A 15,648-nucleotide genomic window follows, 5' to 3' on the forward strand; every position below is an offset into this window, starting at 1 on the left:
TCTACTCTTGCATTGTTTTGTTTAATATATATTTTTCCTCTCTTGCTAATAAATAAATAATTAATATATAAATTGTTTACATATTTTGCTGACTGTTAAAATGCACCAGACAAATGAACTTTGCTCCTGTAATGTGTTTACATATTTTGTTAATTTAAAATAAATTTTTCTGTTGCTGTGCCAATCCCTTGCCCCTTTAATGTGAAAGTTTCATTTTAATATAAGATTTTGGCTGTTAATATTTTAGTATGATAAGGAAGTTACAAGATTTAGTGAAGTTATTTCAGTGTATCTATTTTTTGGACATTTTACAGCGCTTAAAAAAATATTGCAATATTATCGTTTACCGTGATAATTCGGTCACTATAATCGAGATATCAAATTTTCCATATCGTTACATCCCTAGTGTATTGTGCTCTTACTACCACTAGATGAGATAAAAATGTGTCCGTGAACGAGGACAACAGGTCTAAGTTGAGCAGTCTACAGAGATGCATCATGGTCTATAAGATCATCATATGTTCAGGGTTCCTACGCATTTGGAATTTCAAAATTCCATACTTTTCCATACCCTAATTTCCAGACTTCTCTGCGTTTTTTTCTTCCAGAGAATATGCAACATCTGAGTAAATATATCAGTGTATCATATTTCACATCTTATTTAATTATTCTTAATAGTCGACTGTAGCCAAGTACCATAATGGCATGCAAATAAAAACTCAGGTAAGTTCAATGTCTGGGCTGAGGCAAAAAGGTTGGGACTCTGGGTGCAAGCGATGCAGTAACGAGACATCTGTGTTTTTCCCTTTCATGTGGCTCAGAAGCGCCTTCTCCCCCATGTTGGCGACGTCAAACGATTTCACACAAAGCTTGCATCTAGCTCTGTGTGTGAATTGGGAATCCTTGGCCAATCAGTATTTATATACGGTATTGTCAAGCCACCCATCCAAAAACTTGCATCTACCCATTGTGAACCACGTGAAACTCGTCTTCTTGTCGAAGGTGCAGTGTTGGAGTGAAACTTGATACCTGGGGGGCTGGAGGAGGGTCATGGGGCAGCGGACTGGACATACCACTTGTCAATCAGGTAAAAGGGGCGGTATGTTTTCTGAGACGTTTGCTCTCACACAAACTGTGCTTGGCCCGACATAAAACACGATCCAGATTGATTACATTCTTTTTGGAAATACATAATTTTCTATTTTAGAAAACAGTATTTTAGAACAGTGGTAATAGTCTGGAAACATAAATATTTTTCCATACTTTATTTTTCATTTTCCATACTTTTTAATACCTGGAAATTGATCAAATTTATTTCCATACTTTTCATACTTGTGTAGGAACCCTGTATGTTTGTAGCGTGGCTGTTCATCATCCACCTGTCATCTGTCAGACAAATGTAGCGCAGTAAAAATACAACAGTTACCTCTAAGATGTGGAGAAGGAGGAGAAGGAAGAAGTATCCTAAAACGATCTTAAGCACAGTATTTGACTGAACAGTTAGATTCCAGCAGTGACTTACAGGCTCTCTTTCTCCAGGAGGACCTTTGGGACCCTGGATGGAGAGAAAAGAACAACATCAGTAAACTGGTATCATTATGATGATTAAAACTGTGATAATCCACTGAGAGATTTACGGTCAGACACCTTCTGACACAAGAACCAGGCAGAAGATCTCCGCTGTGTTAAAAGCTCCCAGTAGTTTTAACTGTTTAACATTTCGATCTAACAGAGATCTTCATCAGGGATTTTGAAATCACAAAGCAGAACAAGCAATATTAAGACACAAACACATTCATCTTAATCCACTCTCAGGTTGAAACAATCAGAGCAGAGCTGCACGGCGCTCTCTGACACTCCTACATGGGGGAACAGAACAGGTTCATCCCAATACCTGATCTTACATCCACGTTTCCCTCACTTGCATCTCTTCCTCGTGTCTTAGCTCCGCCCACGCAGGACACGGAGGGAGAGATGTGAGGAGACAGATACATAGGAGATACAGTAAAGATACAGATGCAGTTCTCAGTAGCAGAGCAGCAGTGTTTCCTCTCCGTCTAACAAACACATGAACAACAAACTGCGTTGTGTATTTTATAATCTGTCCTGTGTCCTGCTCAGAGTCACACTGTGTTTATATGATTTATTCATTGCTTGCATCTGTATTCATTGATATTGTGATTGTGAGTTCATCAGTTAATAACCCAGAATATGGCTGTGGTGTCTTTGAACCCTGGAAATAATTTATTAGGCCAGATGTTTCAGGGAAAATTGAAAATCTGTAACTCATCAACCCGATGCTCAGGAATGATCAGCCTCAGTGGGAGTGAATGCTAATAACAGTCAGTGATGTTAAAGTGTTTCTGACAGACAGGCTCTCTGACTATAACTGTATCAATACTGTAATAACAGCTGATGAGGGAAATAACAGATGATGAAGAGAGAATTATCTTACTATATATATAATGATGAAAACTGTCTGTGTGTGTGTGTCTGTTCCATGTTTTTCTCCTCACTGACTTGGTCAATCCATGTGAAATTTGGCACAGTGGTAGAGGGTCATGGGAGGATGCCAATGAAGCTATATTACATCAATTGGCCAAAGGGGGGCGCTATAGCAACCCACTGAAATGTCAAACTTTGAATGGGCATATCTCATGCCCCGTATGTCGTAGAGACATGAAACTTTGCACAGAGATACCTCTCCTCATGAGGAACACATTTGCCTCAAGAACCCATAACATCAGCTTATATAGATTTCCCACCATTTTGAATTTTTTGAAAAACACTTCATAATGGATCTCTTCCTAGGAAGTTTGAGCGATCTGCATGAAACTGGGTGAACATAATCTAGGGACCAATATCTAAAGTTCCCTCTTGGCAAAAGTTGGAAAACTTACTAAAACTGAGCTTCTATAAGGCAATGAATATTGCGGAGGGCGTGGCTCATCACATAAAGGTGTATAACATCTCAAGGGTTTCACCCATCACCACGCAACTTTGTAGGCATATGACCACACATAATCTGAGGGGACCCCTCCATTATTGACCCCATCAAACAAAATGGGGGCGCTAGAGAGCTCATTTCTTATCTAGGCCTAACCGCCATATGGATTTTTACTAAACTTGGTAGATATGTAGAACAGGACGCCTCAAGGTGACTGGAGAAATTTAACTCTAATTGGCAACTGGGTGGCGCTATAACAACAGAAAAATGCTTCAAAATGGCTAAAATGCGACCGATCGCTGTGGCTCCCCCTGTGGACCAATGTTGGTGTTTTCTAATGTTTGGTATGACTAAGTCATGGTATGGTATGCTGTACATAATCACAGAAACTGTCAGTGTGTCATTCTGTCAGTCAGTCATTCTGTCTGTCCCACGTTTTTCTACTCACTGACGTGGTCAATCTATGTGAAACTGCACATAGGCATTGAGGACTGGCATAGGTAGAAGGTGACAAAGCTACCAATGGCTATGGAGTAGTGTCTGATAAATAAGGAAAGTCGTTTGTTTCCTTTTCTCGTTCAGATTTTTAACTCGATGAATCAGAAAACAAATAAAATATAAAACTTGTCAGTGACACACTGAGTTTAATCTCTTATCTGTCTTCACTCTGTATGAAACTCCAGTGATGTTGGGATGTATCAGATCAGTCCGATCATCAGCTGTCCAATCAATAACGGATATCCAATCAGGGGGTGTGTCAGTCGGTAAAAGACTTCCGCAAAGGCTGCACTCATGTATCCTCGCTTCCCTCCCCTCTGAAAGCCTCCTCTCTGCTCGACTCCTAGGAGCGTATTTAACGAATTGAGATGTCCTTCAAGATGGTGGATGTCGATCAATAGCCAGGTCAAGTGATTGAGGATAGAGGAGTCAAGGAGTTGAGAAGGGGTATTGGGATGAACCCCATGTCTCCATGAAAAGAAACCAAAACAACGAAAGCAATACTATACAAGGATACACTGAATCCTACACATCAGAGGTTACATCATAGACGTGTCACAAATCATCAAAAAAAAAACAAAAAAAACAATAATCATGAAAAACTACGATATAGAAAAATACATGAAAAAAGTTGAAAAAATAAGAAATAAAAAACAGAGTAAACTGTTCGAGATGCCAGCGAGTTCAGTCTTCAGGTTAGCCTGAATTTGTGTCGGACAGGAAAACAACACAAACAAGTTCCAGACACCTTCTGACGGCCGTATAAGCAGCCTGATACTCACATTACATTATATTTAAGCTAACACATCACTACTGATGCCTCCTGTTGCTATGAGAGTAAAGGAGGAGGTGTTTCTATTTGTTGATGACGACTGAACTAAACTCTGAACACTCTCTCACCCTGTGTCCTTGAGCTCCCTTGTCTCCAGGTGGGCCTGGATCTCCCGTCCTGCCTGAGTTCCCCTGGATTGATCAGACCAGAAATAAAAAAAAGTCACAGATGCAGCACAGTAGAAATAAAACAAAAAAAAGAGGAGATATTTTGTGGCTCACCCCTCGACCTTGGTTCCCTTTACGTCCTGGATATCCTATAGTTCCCTTCTGACCGTCCTCACCCTGAACACACACAAAGAAAACCGTGTCATTCATGTCTGAACTGTTTGGACTCCAACATGTTTCCTCATATTCATGTTTTGGCGTCAGATTTGATTTAGATTTCACTTCTTAGGAAACAGATGGACTCACCACAAGACCGGGGTAACCAGGGAAACCAGGATCTCCCTGTAAAGAGAGGGTAAACAGTAATGAACTGCATTTGTATAGCGCATTTCTAGTCTTCAAACCACTCAAAGTGCTTTTATACCACATGTCACATTCACCCTTTCACACGCTGGAGGCCAGTCTACTGATTAGTGGACGACCTGCTGTCCCTCTGAGCCACAGCCGCTTAACAGTGATCATCTGACTGTGGGTAAAATCTTCTGATGTCAAGAGGATTTTCTGTTATAACATTTCATTTAAATTCCTTTAAATTTTGCACTAAATTTGGATGGAAACTATTGATAGTTTAACATATACAATGTACTCACAAGTAAGTTGTTTTATAAGTCCTTGCAGACAGTTGGGTCCACTTTTATTCAGTTAAACTTTGGCAGATTCTTGAAAAACTCAGTTGAATTTGAGTCGTGTGTTTCTTGATGATTTTCTGGAAATTCCCTTAAAACTCGCACAAAGTTTTAATGGAAACTTTTCAGGCATTTCAAGTTGTTAAGGTGGGCTCTACCTTGACACCCTTGGATCCTTTAGGTCCGAATCCGTCTCTGCCGTCCTCACCCTGAAGCAGAGGACAGACAGACGGTCAGAGTCAGTGACCAAACGATGAATACACAGTTTACATTACAGTCTTTACAAACACAGCAGATGCTCAGCTCCTCACCGGCGTCCCTCTGGGTCCCTCTGATCCCGGAGCTCCCTTAACACCCGGCTCTCCTGGTTGGCCCTTTGAAAACAAAAAGAGTATTAATAAAGAAATCACATTTGAGGCGTTCATCTAACTGTTCAGTGAATGTCTGCTTCCTACGTTGTTCATGTTCCCCTCAGGATGAACTGTAACAGTGATCCTCTGACTTTTCACCCCATTTCAAAGTGAAATGGGGTGAAAGTGACCCATCTGGCAAGCAAAATCATTGGCTTAACTACTCCCAACCGATCTGACAGCGTCACCTCATCTCTGAGCTGTAAAGCCCTCCGGCCGTAGGTACAGGCTACCTCTGTGCAAAAAAGCCAAGTTCAATAAGAGTTTCATTCCTGCTGCTATATGTGCCCTGAATAACATCTGTCTGACAATGTTCCAGCCTGTGGTGTGTTCCAGCCTGCTGCTATATGTGCCCTGAATAACATCTGTCTGACAATGTTCCAGCCTGTGGTGTGTTTGTATGTCTATGTACTTGTTAACGTTGTGTAATCCCTGTTTGCCTGTTAACGTTTTAGCACTGACTGTAAAAAGAATTTCCTTGCAAAGGACTAAAAAAACTAAACTAAACTAACACGTAAACTAAGATGCTGATCATGATTAACTTCAGACCTGCTCAACATCAACACTGCTGCGTCAGTGCAGCCTCATAGAGCTGTGAGCACGACTGCAGACTTTCAGGGCTTTATTTGAACCATCTATAGCTCAGTCTAAAATTCATTGTGTAAGCACATTTAGGGCACGTCCAGCTCCACTTTTGCTAGTTACATGGTGCATATTCTGGTGAAAAGTAAGGCCAAGGGAGGCAAAAAGGTTGCATTTTGTCCCTTAGTTAATCATAGGTGTGTTTTTTGGACATAACATGAATTCAACCAATCTGCGTCTCTCCCTCTGAATGCCAGGTGAACCTGCACCTGATGCTGTTTACATGGCAGCAGTGAGTTGTTACATGCTGAGAGTAATGCAGTAAGTGCAGTGATGTCACTGCAGAAAATATCGTGGGGCTTTTAAACAGCTTAACTAAAAACTGTAGTTATAAACCTGACAGTGACAGCGGAGCTGCGCTGTGTGCTGGGTTCAAGATGGGCCCACAGTGTTTGTTTCAAATGTTAATTGAGTATAACTACAGAAGTATTATTACAAAATGTACTTAAAGTATCAAAAGTAAAAGTACCATGCAGAATGGGTCCCTCCACAGAGTTATATTATCATAATATTAGTATAATATTAGCTAATAAGAAATACATGTAAGAGCATTTTATAGTTGTAGTGTGTCACACACCTTCTGTCCATTAGGGCCACGGCGTCCAGCTGATCCCTTGTCTCCAGGTGATCCTTGTGGTCCCTGCAGGAGAACCAACAGCATGGTCGCATCGTTCACACAGTATCACAGTTTATCACAACTGCTGAAACAACAGTTTATGATCTGACATTAAAACAAGGACACATCAACATTCAGTACAGGTAAAAACCAAGTGGCAGCCTCCAAGGCTGAGAAATGAAGCCAACACATAAGTGCAAAAACTGCAGTTCCTCTTATGACCACTTGAGGCTGACCCCATGGAAACAATCCTTGAAGACCTCCTTGTTAAAATGTCCAACTTTACAGCAGAGATAAACATGTTTAAAGCCTGATACAAAAACAGTTTTGGTCCCTGTAACCAATGTCAACATTCACGACAACTGTACAGGGGTGATTTTTTTTATAAAACTTACCTGTTCACTTTTTTTTTTTTAAGATTATTTTATTGGCTTTTTGCCTTTATTGACAGGACAGAAGGTGAAATGGGGAGACAGAGAGAGAGTAGGGACTGACATGCAGCAAAGGGCCGCGAGCCGGATTCGAACCCACGGCCGCTGCAGCGAGGCAATGCCTCTGTACATGGGGCGCCGGCACTATCCACTACGCTACCAACGCCCCACCTGTGTACATTTTATTAAGGATAAAAGTTATACATAATTAAAGGTGAGGCCTCTTTGAGTGACAGGCCATCTGCTAGAAGTCTCCTTAGCTTCTCAGTCAGATCCACCCCTCGCTCTGCCACAGCTCCGTCCTCTTGACCAAATATGGTCACTTCTAGCTCCAAAATACCAAAATGGTGCTGAGCGTGTCCATCCCTTTATGACCACAGTGTACCCATCTTCTGATGGCTACTTCCAGCAGGATAACGCACCATGTCACAAAGCTCACATCATCTCAAACATGACGATGACATCACTGTACTCCAATGGCCTCCACAGTCACCAGATCTCAGTCCAATAGAGCACCTTTGGGATGTGCTGGAACGGGAGATTCTCATCATGGATCAACTGTGTGATGTCATCATGTCAATATGGACCAACATCTCTGAGGAATGTTTCCAGCACCTTGTTGAATCTGTGACACCAAGAATTAAAAAGGGGGTCCAACCTGGTACTAGCAGGGTGTACTTAATAAAGTGGCCATTGAGTATATATGTCTTTTAGCATACTGAAGCTTTTAAACTGGCTACAAACACATGTAAATCACTGACATGCCTTGCTTGTTATCAATGGCAAAACTTCAGACTACAACCTTGAGGTGAGCAGCTGGAGAAGCAGAATATGTTCAGATTAAATGAAGTGTATGAGCTGAGAACTGAACGTAAGTGTGTTTTAATGAGTAAATTTCACACGCTCATGAATAATGATGCTGGCTGTGTGCAGTCAGTTCACACACTGCTGTAATCACAAACATCCAACATGAGGTCAGTGTAAAAACCCCCCAACTTGTTTAAGAAGTGAGAAACTAAAACTAAAATACAAGCAAATGCTTTGCGGTAGGAAAAAAAAAAAAATCTAATGACTGCTGGCCTGAAATCCAACTCATGGGAACATGTTTACCCTCCAGCAGACCTCCTAATGATCTGTGTAATGAATGCAGTTTGTTGTTATGGTAACATTTCCACAATCACGTTTCCTGATTACACTTAAGATCTCTATTCAGTTTTCCTGTCGGAGCTGAGTCCACATTTCATTCAGTCTAATTAGGCCCAGTCGAGTCCTGTTGTCCTGCTGCAGGTCTCAGGTCCGTCTGTCAATATGTCTGATACCTGAGTGGATCCTGCTGGACTGTGCAATAGCTCTGATCACGTGGTATGCCATGAACAACATACAATGTTTGTATGTTTGTTATTTTCCCTCTTACCTGTGGTGCTGATAATCAGTCTAGATTGTTTTAGTGTGAGTTGTCGAGTGTTGTCGGCTGTAGGGATGTCTGCCTTCTCTCCAGTAAAATGAAACCAGATGGCACTCGGCCTGCCACGTGATCTCACACCTACTGGTCATATTTTGCTGCTTTGGCAGAAGCTGTAGTGTTACTTTAATGACGCTGGGTGCAGCCTTTTCTGTTGTATTTTTGATGTAGAAGGGGTGGATGGTGGGAAGGAGATGGAGGTTAGGTTTAGAACTTCTTGGTTATGGTTAAGAAAAGATCACCGATGTCACTGTCACAGCTGGCTTTGAGTGACACACATGCTGGTTGATTTGGTGGAAAGCCCCGTGTGTCTCACACAGATGCTAAACCATGGTTATATAAAGAGAACTGGATACAGTGTTGGAGGCAGGACCCTGTTCATTCCTATGAAAGTTGCTCAGAGGCGCATGAAGCAAAACATGTTCAACTGCTGCTTATAAAATTAACCAGATAATCAGCGCTGCCTCTGCATCATTGCGAGTAGGCAGAATCCTAGTTAAGTTTCATATACCTCTTATTATCTATCTTTTTATTCTATTCTGTGCTGCTGCAACAACCACATCTCTCCTCCGGGGATTAATAACAATCAGTGGTTTGCAGCAGTGTCTGCAGTGATGTAGGGACTGTGATGGACCGCCATGGTTCAGAGGGAGCTGAGCCAGAAGGCAAAGCTTTTGATTTACTGGTCCATCTCCGTCCCAACCCTCACCTATGGTCATGAGCTCTGGGTAGTGACTGAAAGAATGAGATCGCGGATACAAGCGGCTGAAATGAGTTTCCTCTGTAGGGTGTCTGGGCTCAGCCTTAGAGATAGGGTGAGGAGCCCAGACATCTGGAGGGAGCTCGGAGTAGAGCCGCTGCTCCTTCTCATTGAAAGGGGTTAGTTGAAGTGGTTCAACACGTCCCACTGGTAGGAGGCCCCGGGGCAGACCCAGAACACACTGGAGGGATTATATATCTCATCTGGCCTGGGAACGACTCGGGATCCTCCAGGAGGAGCTGGAAAGCGTTACTGGGGAGAGGGACGTCTGGGGTGCTTTCCTCAGCCTGCTGCCCCTGCGACGGGGCTTCGGAAAAGCAGTTGAAAATAGATGGATGGATGAATAAAGGTTTATCTTATTTCACATAAACACTGGAAGGGTTTTTGGTCGCTGTCCAGAGTGGTCCCAGAGAGATCTCTTCTTAAAGTCCTGTCAGTGTGAAACAACTGAATCCACAGTGCTCAATCTGTGTCACAATACATTGAAACATTCAACCAAAGCTCATAAGAAGCTTCAGACAGATGAAGCAGGAGGATGTTGAGGTAATGCACTGACCTGAGGTCCAGGAGAACCATTGATTCCTTTTGGTCCACGATCACCGGGTCCCCCTCTGCGTCCCTGCAGAGACAACACAGACTGGTTTAGGACACTTGTGTGCTCACCTGATTCCTTACCTGACACGGGTTCCCACAACTCCCTGGGACTACTTATTCATTGGCTCTGACCCTCATATTCTTCTTCGATGAATATGGGTGGGGTAAAAAAAAAAAAAGAAAGAAAAAAAAACAACCTCTGATTGGAGGTTAGGTTTAGGCAGGAGGAGTGAGACTGGTTAGGGTTAAGATAAGAATGTCAGGTAAGCCAATCAGAGGCCGCGTAATGCTGTGTTCACACAATGAACTACACAGCAACAGGTTACATTTCATTTTCATGAAGCTACAAACTGACACCCAACACTTGTTGCTGCAGACAGGCGTGACGCACTACAAACGAAAGTTGAGCTGGCCTCTACTTTTTAGCGTTCAAATGATGCGATGAAGTGTCAGCCAATCATGTTTTTAGTTAGCTGAGCTATGCTAGCTTTATATGCATTGCAGAGCACACGGGGATGAAATGGTGCAGGCTGTTCTTACTGATTTTTTGTGTGTTTTCCTTCTAATGGCAATGGCAATATCCCACGTATATCTAAAGGCTGCGATCACGAAACTAATTCGCTGACAGCAGTAAACAAGGAAGCAGTTCTAAGGAGGCAGGTTGGGGTGGTGGATAAGTCACAAAAAACGGACTTTCACCCAGGAGTCACGTGTTCGGATCCATGTGAACTTTGTGTCATTTTAAGGTACGTCCTCACCATGTTTCTTTTCCTAAATCTAACCAAAGTAACTTTTCTTGCCTAAACTTTACCTCCATAACATTACGTTAATTACATAACTGTACGTTAAAGATGTAACGTCATTTGTGTGGCGCAAACTCATATCATACGAACTATTGTGCATGCATTTTTCTTGTGATATCATATGAACTGTTCTATGAGAATATGTTAAATCAGGCGGCAAAATGTGACGTTAAAATGGGGATCAGACATTTATCGAAAGCATAGATATTTTCTTCACCAAATACAAACTTAAGATGGCGTTCACACGACACACAAGCCCGTCACGACATAACTAAGTTAACGAGCACTAGAGCAATGCTTCGATGGAGACTCTGGGTAATGTAGTTGGTCGTGCTGTTGATGTGTTGCTCGTGGTGGGAACACAACACAAGGCAGAGAAGGTGGGTCATGTCTTTGCCCTCATAAGAAATAAATATCGTGCCCTGTCAGGCCTCTACTCTGACAATGTTCAAATCTAGGCTCAAAACAGCTCTATTTCACTGTGCATATGACTGAAAGGATCTTATCTGCACTCTTCTCTTTTAAAATTCATTTTATAATGATTATTTATGTTTTTATTTTGTATTGTGATTTTAATGCATTTTCTTGTTCTGTAAAGCACTTTGAATTACTTTGTGTACGAATTGTGCTCTACAAATAAACTTGCCTTGCCTTGCCCTGTTCTCCTCCTCAGGCAACATCACAACCTTAAAATGTGTACCTGCAATTCAAATGAAAAGACTGATTTATTTTTAGTCAGTAAAAATGCTGCAGTGCCCGCTCACCTGTCAGCGACCCTGCAAGACCTGACATCATCACCGCTCCACCACCTGCCTCCCCAATACAGTGCCTAAACCTGACCCAGCGTCTTCAGCGTTTACAATCATATACATAATATGTTATGAAATCATTACTGTGTATGGGAACCAACAATAAAGATAACATTTAGAATGTATTACTGTGGCACCAGAACTCTGTGCAGCTCAGTCTGGCACATCAGTGCAACCTCAAGTTAGCCTGGAGCCCTGCTGTACAGAGAACAATTCACTGGCCATTAAATTTCCACAGAATTCTGAGGAAAGCATTAAACTATCAGCAGGAGGATTGGACAGCATAAAGCAGCATTAGTCAGTTATTTTCATTGGCTCTTTACTTTGATTTTTTCCTTTTCTCCTCAGTCGACACAGACACACATGGTCTTGTTTTCACTGAGGAGTTCAGCTGAAATTCTGTGGAAATCTGTCCGCCAGCCAAGGCAGCTATTCATCACATCCAAATCTGTAAAATTCCCCTTTCTCCACACCAAAGCCCGACCCGACTGACTCCACAGCTCTTTGCTTTAAACCTTATTGTTGTTCTGTTCATGTGACTGTCAGAAAAACATCTGCATGTCTGGGACATGAACGGCTCTCAACATGACTCTTAAGCTCACTTGGCAACACTGACAGTTTGTCCCAGAGGCAAAGCATGGACAGCTGAAAGGGGAGTGGAGAGAGTTTTGGGTTACTATGACAACCAACAACCGTGAGCATGTGTGTATATATATATATATATATGAAAAAAAGAACCTAGACTTCCTGAAGAAGATGCAGTGTGAGATCTGGAAGCTGCTGATGGTCCCAGCTGTGGCTCTGGCAGCAATTATTGAGTGCAGCTGAAATTCATTCATTCATTTTGTTGTATCAAATGCTACAGACTTGTTCGTCATTCCCATCCGTACAACTTTGCCGAATTGGTTACCAACCACGCCTCAAAGCAGGATTCAAACTACCAACCTTTGGATCTAAAAGGGGCACAGAAATGACCCTTAGGCCCTGATCACACAGGAAGTGTTTCAGCAACTTTTGGTAATAGTTTTTGAAGCTTTTTGCTCGTGTTGTGACGCGACTCGTGTGTCTGCACTCTGGGCGCCTAGTGTTTATGCCGGAGTGCTCTGAACTCCTCGAGTTCAAAAAAACTTCAACTCAGAGCGGAAAAGCGCCCCACGTCATCTCCGCTTTTTTCCCATTGTCCAATGGGATGATTTGAGAGGCGGGGCTTCTGTGGTGGTCACGACAACAAGTTTACAGTTGGTAAACAATGGAGGAGAAACTGGTGGTAGCTTTTTTTAGGGTCTCATGTACCCACACAGATCTCTGTTTATCTGCTGACAGCCTCTCACCCTCAACCAGAGCTACAGACAGTACCCTCTGCCTCAACATGGCAGCAGCTACACACTGATTACTGCAGGATGAATAAAATAAATAAACAAACGGTAGATTGATTACACAGGAAAGTTAGAATAAGTAGGTGAGTCCTTGGCTGCCTGACAAGGACAGTAGTCCAGGTAAATGGCCTCGTTGAGCTGCAACTGTAGCTCCACTAAACTGTGCACGTAATTATACTGCATGCAACACGGAGCACAAATTCTAATTTTGTTAATTTCCCTAAACCAAAGCTTGCAGGTCAGAAATTGCACATTATTAAGTATTATGTTGTATCTTGAACAGCAGCATCATGTCTCAGCGCTGCACATGTGAGTCAGTCTCACAGGGTTTGACATTATTCCCTCAAGGTGAAGCCTGCATGAGTCAGGTTTCGAACCATCAACCCTGCACTTCCCAAAACTCCTGATGATTTACACCATGCGCACTACCCACTATAGTATCAACCATCCTGGTCTGTGAGAGTGAAAAATTAACACTTAAAAAGGAAAGAGAGATCAGGAGGAGAGAAGACCTGGCGACAGCTGTTCACCCACCTGCGGACCAGCAGCACCTGGGCTGCCAGGAAGTCCTGGGTCACCTGGATCTCCTGGTAAACCCTGCAAACACACACACACACACACAGTTCAAAAAGAGTATTTCAGTGTGTAATAGATACATAAACTTTTACCTCAATAACTGAAGGTTGTTGAGTTCCTCTCCTACCTTCCCACCCGGAGAGCCTCTTCTTCCATCTGGACCCTGCACAGCAAAACAGCATGTTTAATACACACTGTCTTATTCACTGTAAGATAGGGTGGTGTCTATTTACAAAAAAAACCTTGCAGAGCTACTGGTGACAGACATGACTACAGTCATTGTAGCATGTGTGTCACTGTGCAGCCGACCATGCTGTGTTTCTGAAGTGCAGTTAGTCTACTTAGACAAGTCCTGCTGGGTTTGAATAAGGCCCACAGAATAATGGATATAAATAAAAGGAAATAACCGCTCTCCTTACTGGAGTACCTGATGATGGGTCACCATCAGTGGGCTGAACAGAGATGATGTGTTGAAAAGACCCTTTTAGTAACTATGGTTAAATGTGATAAGACCAAAGGACTGGACGGAGGCCATCATCAAAAATGCTCACATGTGCAGCGCACACTTCATATCAGGTCAGGGAAAAAGTATTTCCTGTTGTAGGGATGAATAAGGTTATGTGTATTAAGGGTTATCATGTCCACCTCATCAGAAACTGGGGAGGGATTAAGAGGAATATTGGATTTCTCTGCAACGCTAACTTTTTAGCACATTAGTTTAGGTTTAGGTTGGGAAAACAGTTTAATGGTCTAACTCAACAATTCAGTGCGATGCAGCTCCCCGTCTTCTCTCGTATTCAACAAGCATCTTCAAACATGCTTAATGTGTTAAAGAAATAACTGACCTTGCTTTACCAAATTATAGTGGTATAGTATATGCTAGTATAAAATAGAAAAACGTACTTGGCCGCATTTCCCAGATCACTCTTAGCTTAAGACGATCTTTCATTAAGAAGGAGTTGTAAGATGGAGCTGACCCACTCTTAACAGTCTTCTTTGCGACCAAACGCTCACAGCTCCAGCCGCGGCAGGCAAATTAATATTACACTAAGCAATGAGATGTTAAAACAGTGCGCAGCCTATATATTTTGATCTAATTTATACTTCAGATTTATATTGTTTAGCATTAACTGGTGACAGAAAAGAACAAATTTCATTCTGCAGGGAAACGCGTGTCCTTACTGTGCATATGACAATAAACACTTTGAATCTTGAATCTATAATGTTTTATGAAGACCCTGTGTGCGCTCAAAGCTGTGGCAGAAGCTACGCACCGAAATCTGGCAGAAGATAAATAATAATAAGACGAAAGATAAGTATGAGGAATAACAAGTGTGTGCCTGTATGTGCATATGTAAAATGAATCATCATGACGATCATTTATCATAATTTGTCCGCACATATCCCACATGTGACAGAAACACATCCACCCTCCAAACCTGCAACATTTCACAGATATCAGGCAACTGACAGGTGTAACTGAGCTCAGCTGGAACCTCATCAAGGGACGCTCCACCTGCTACTCTACATAAAGGCATTGCCACATCACACGTGTGAGATACCATGACTGCTTTACAGCATATTCTCTCTGCTAACCAACAGTGTCACCATGTGCGAAGCCAAACCGTATATGTAAATGCATCTGTGCATCAGCACTTCAGCCCACTGGACGTGCTGTCAGACCGGGCTGTCAAAATGAAGTACCGGCTGAGACACAACGCCTCATCAACTAGTGTCTCCACACATCTGGTGCAGTGCCTGGCTGAGCTGCGCAATTATGCAGTGGGGAGCTTCCTGGAGGTGGTGGGAGACAGCACCGGCCTCAGCAAGGCGTCTGTGTTTTTGTTTAAATATAATACATTTCCTCATGATTCTCTTACCAAGACTACTTCTTATTTAGTCGTAGTCTTGTTTTCATCATGACAATAGGTCATTAACAAATATTTATCATCTTAGTTTTTCATTGGAATTAGTAGAGCACACATACAAACGAGCAGCAGGGAATGAGTGCGTTAGGTAGCAGCGCTGTGTGTGACTTATGCGCTGATTAAGTGGTGGGTGGTCGATGTGCCTGACATCGACTGATTTAGTTTCAGCAC

General features: G+C 42.4%; 1 protein-coding gene across 1 annotated transcript in view; it reads right to left on the reverse strand.

Moving 5' to 3' along the window:
• LOC117265855 (collagen alpha-6(VI) chain-like) overlaps positions 1-15,648 on the reverse strand; it is a 58,033-nt gene that overhangs the window by 2,203 nt on the left and 40,182 nt on the right. The window contains exons 21-30 of the mRNA XM_033640613.2: positions 13,677-13,712; positions 13,508-13,570; positions 9,948-10,010; positions 6,700-6,762; positions 5,382-5,444; positions 5,229-5,279; positions 4,691-4,726; positions 4,499-4,561; positions 4,346-4,408; positions 1,523-1,555 (exon numbers count right to left, since the gene is read on the reverse strand). Of these exons, the coding sequence (XP_033496504.2) occupies positions 1,523-1,555; positions 4,346-4,408; positions 4,499-4,561; positions 4,691-4,726; positions 5,229-5,279; positions 5,382-5,444; positions 6,700-6,762; positions 9,948-10,010; positions 13,508-13,570; positions 13,677-13,712 (534 nt within the window). The remainder of the gene's footprint in view (positions 1-1,522; positions 1,556-4,345; positions 4,409-4,498; positions 4,562-4,690; positions 4,727-5,228; positions 5,280-5,381; positions 5,445-6,699; positions 6,763-9,947; positions 10,011-13,507; positions 13,571-13,676; positions 13,713-15,648) is intronic.

The sequence above is a fragment of the Epinephelus lanceolatus genome, chromosome 10 (genome assembly GCF_041903045.1).
Source record: "Epinephelus lanceolatus isolate andai-2023 chromosome 10, ASM4190304v1, whole genome shotgun sequence".
In the NCBI taxonomy this organism is placed as follows: domain Eukaryota; kingdom Metazoa; phylum Chordata; class Actinopteri; order Perciformes; family Serranidae; genus Epinephelus; species Epinephelus lanceolatus.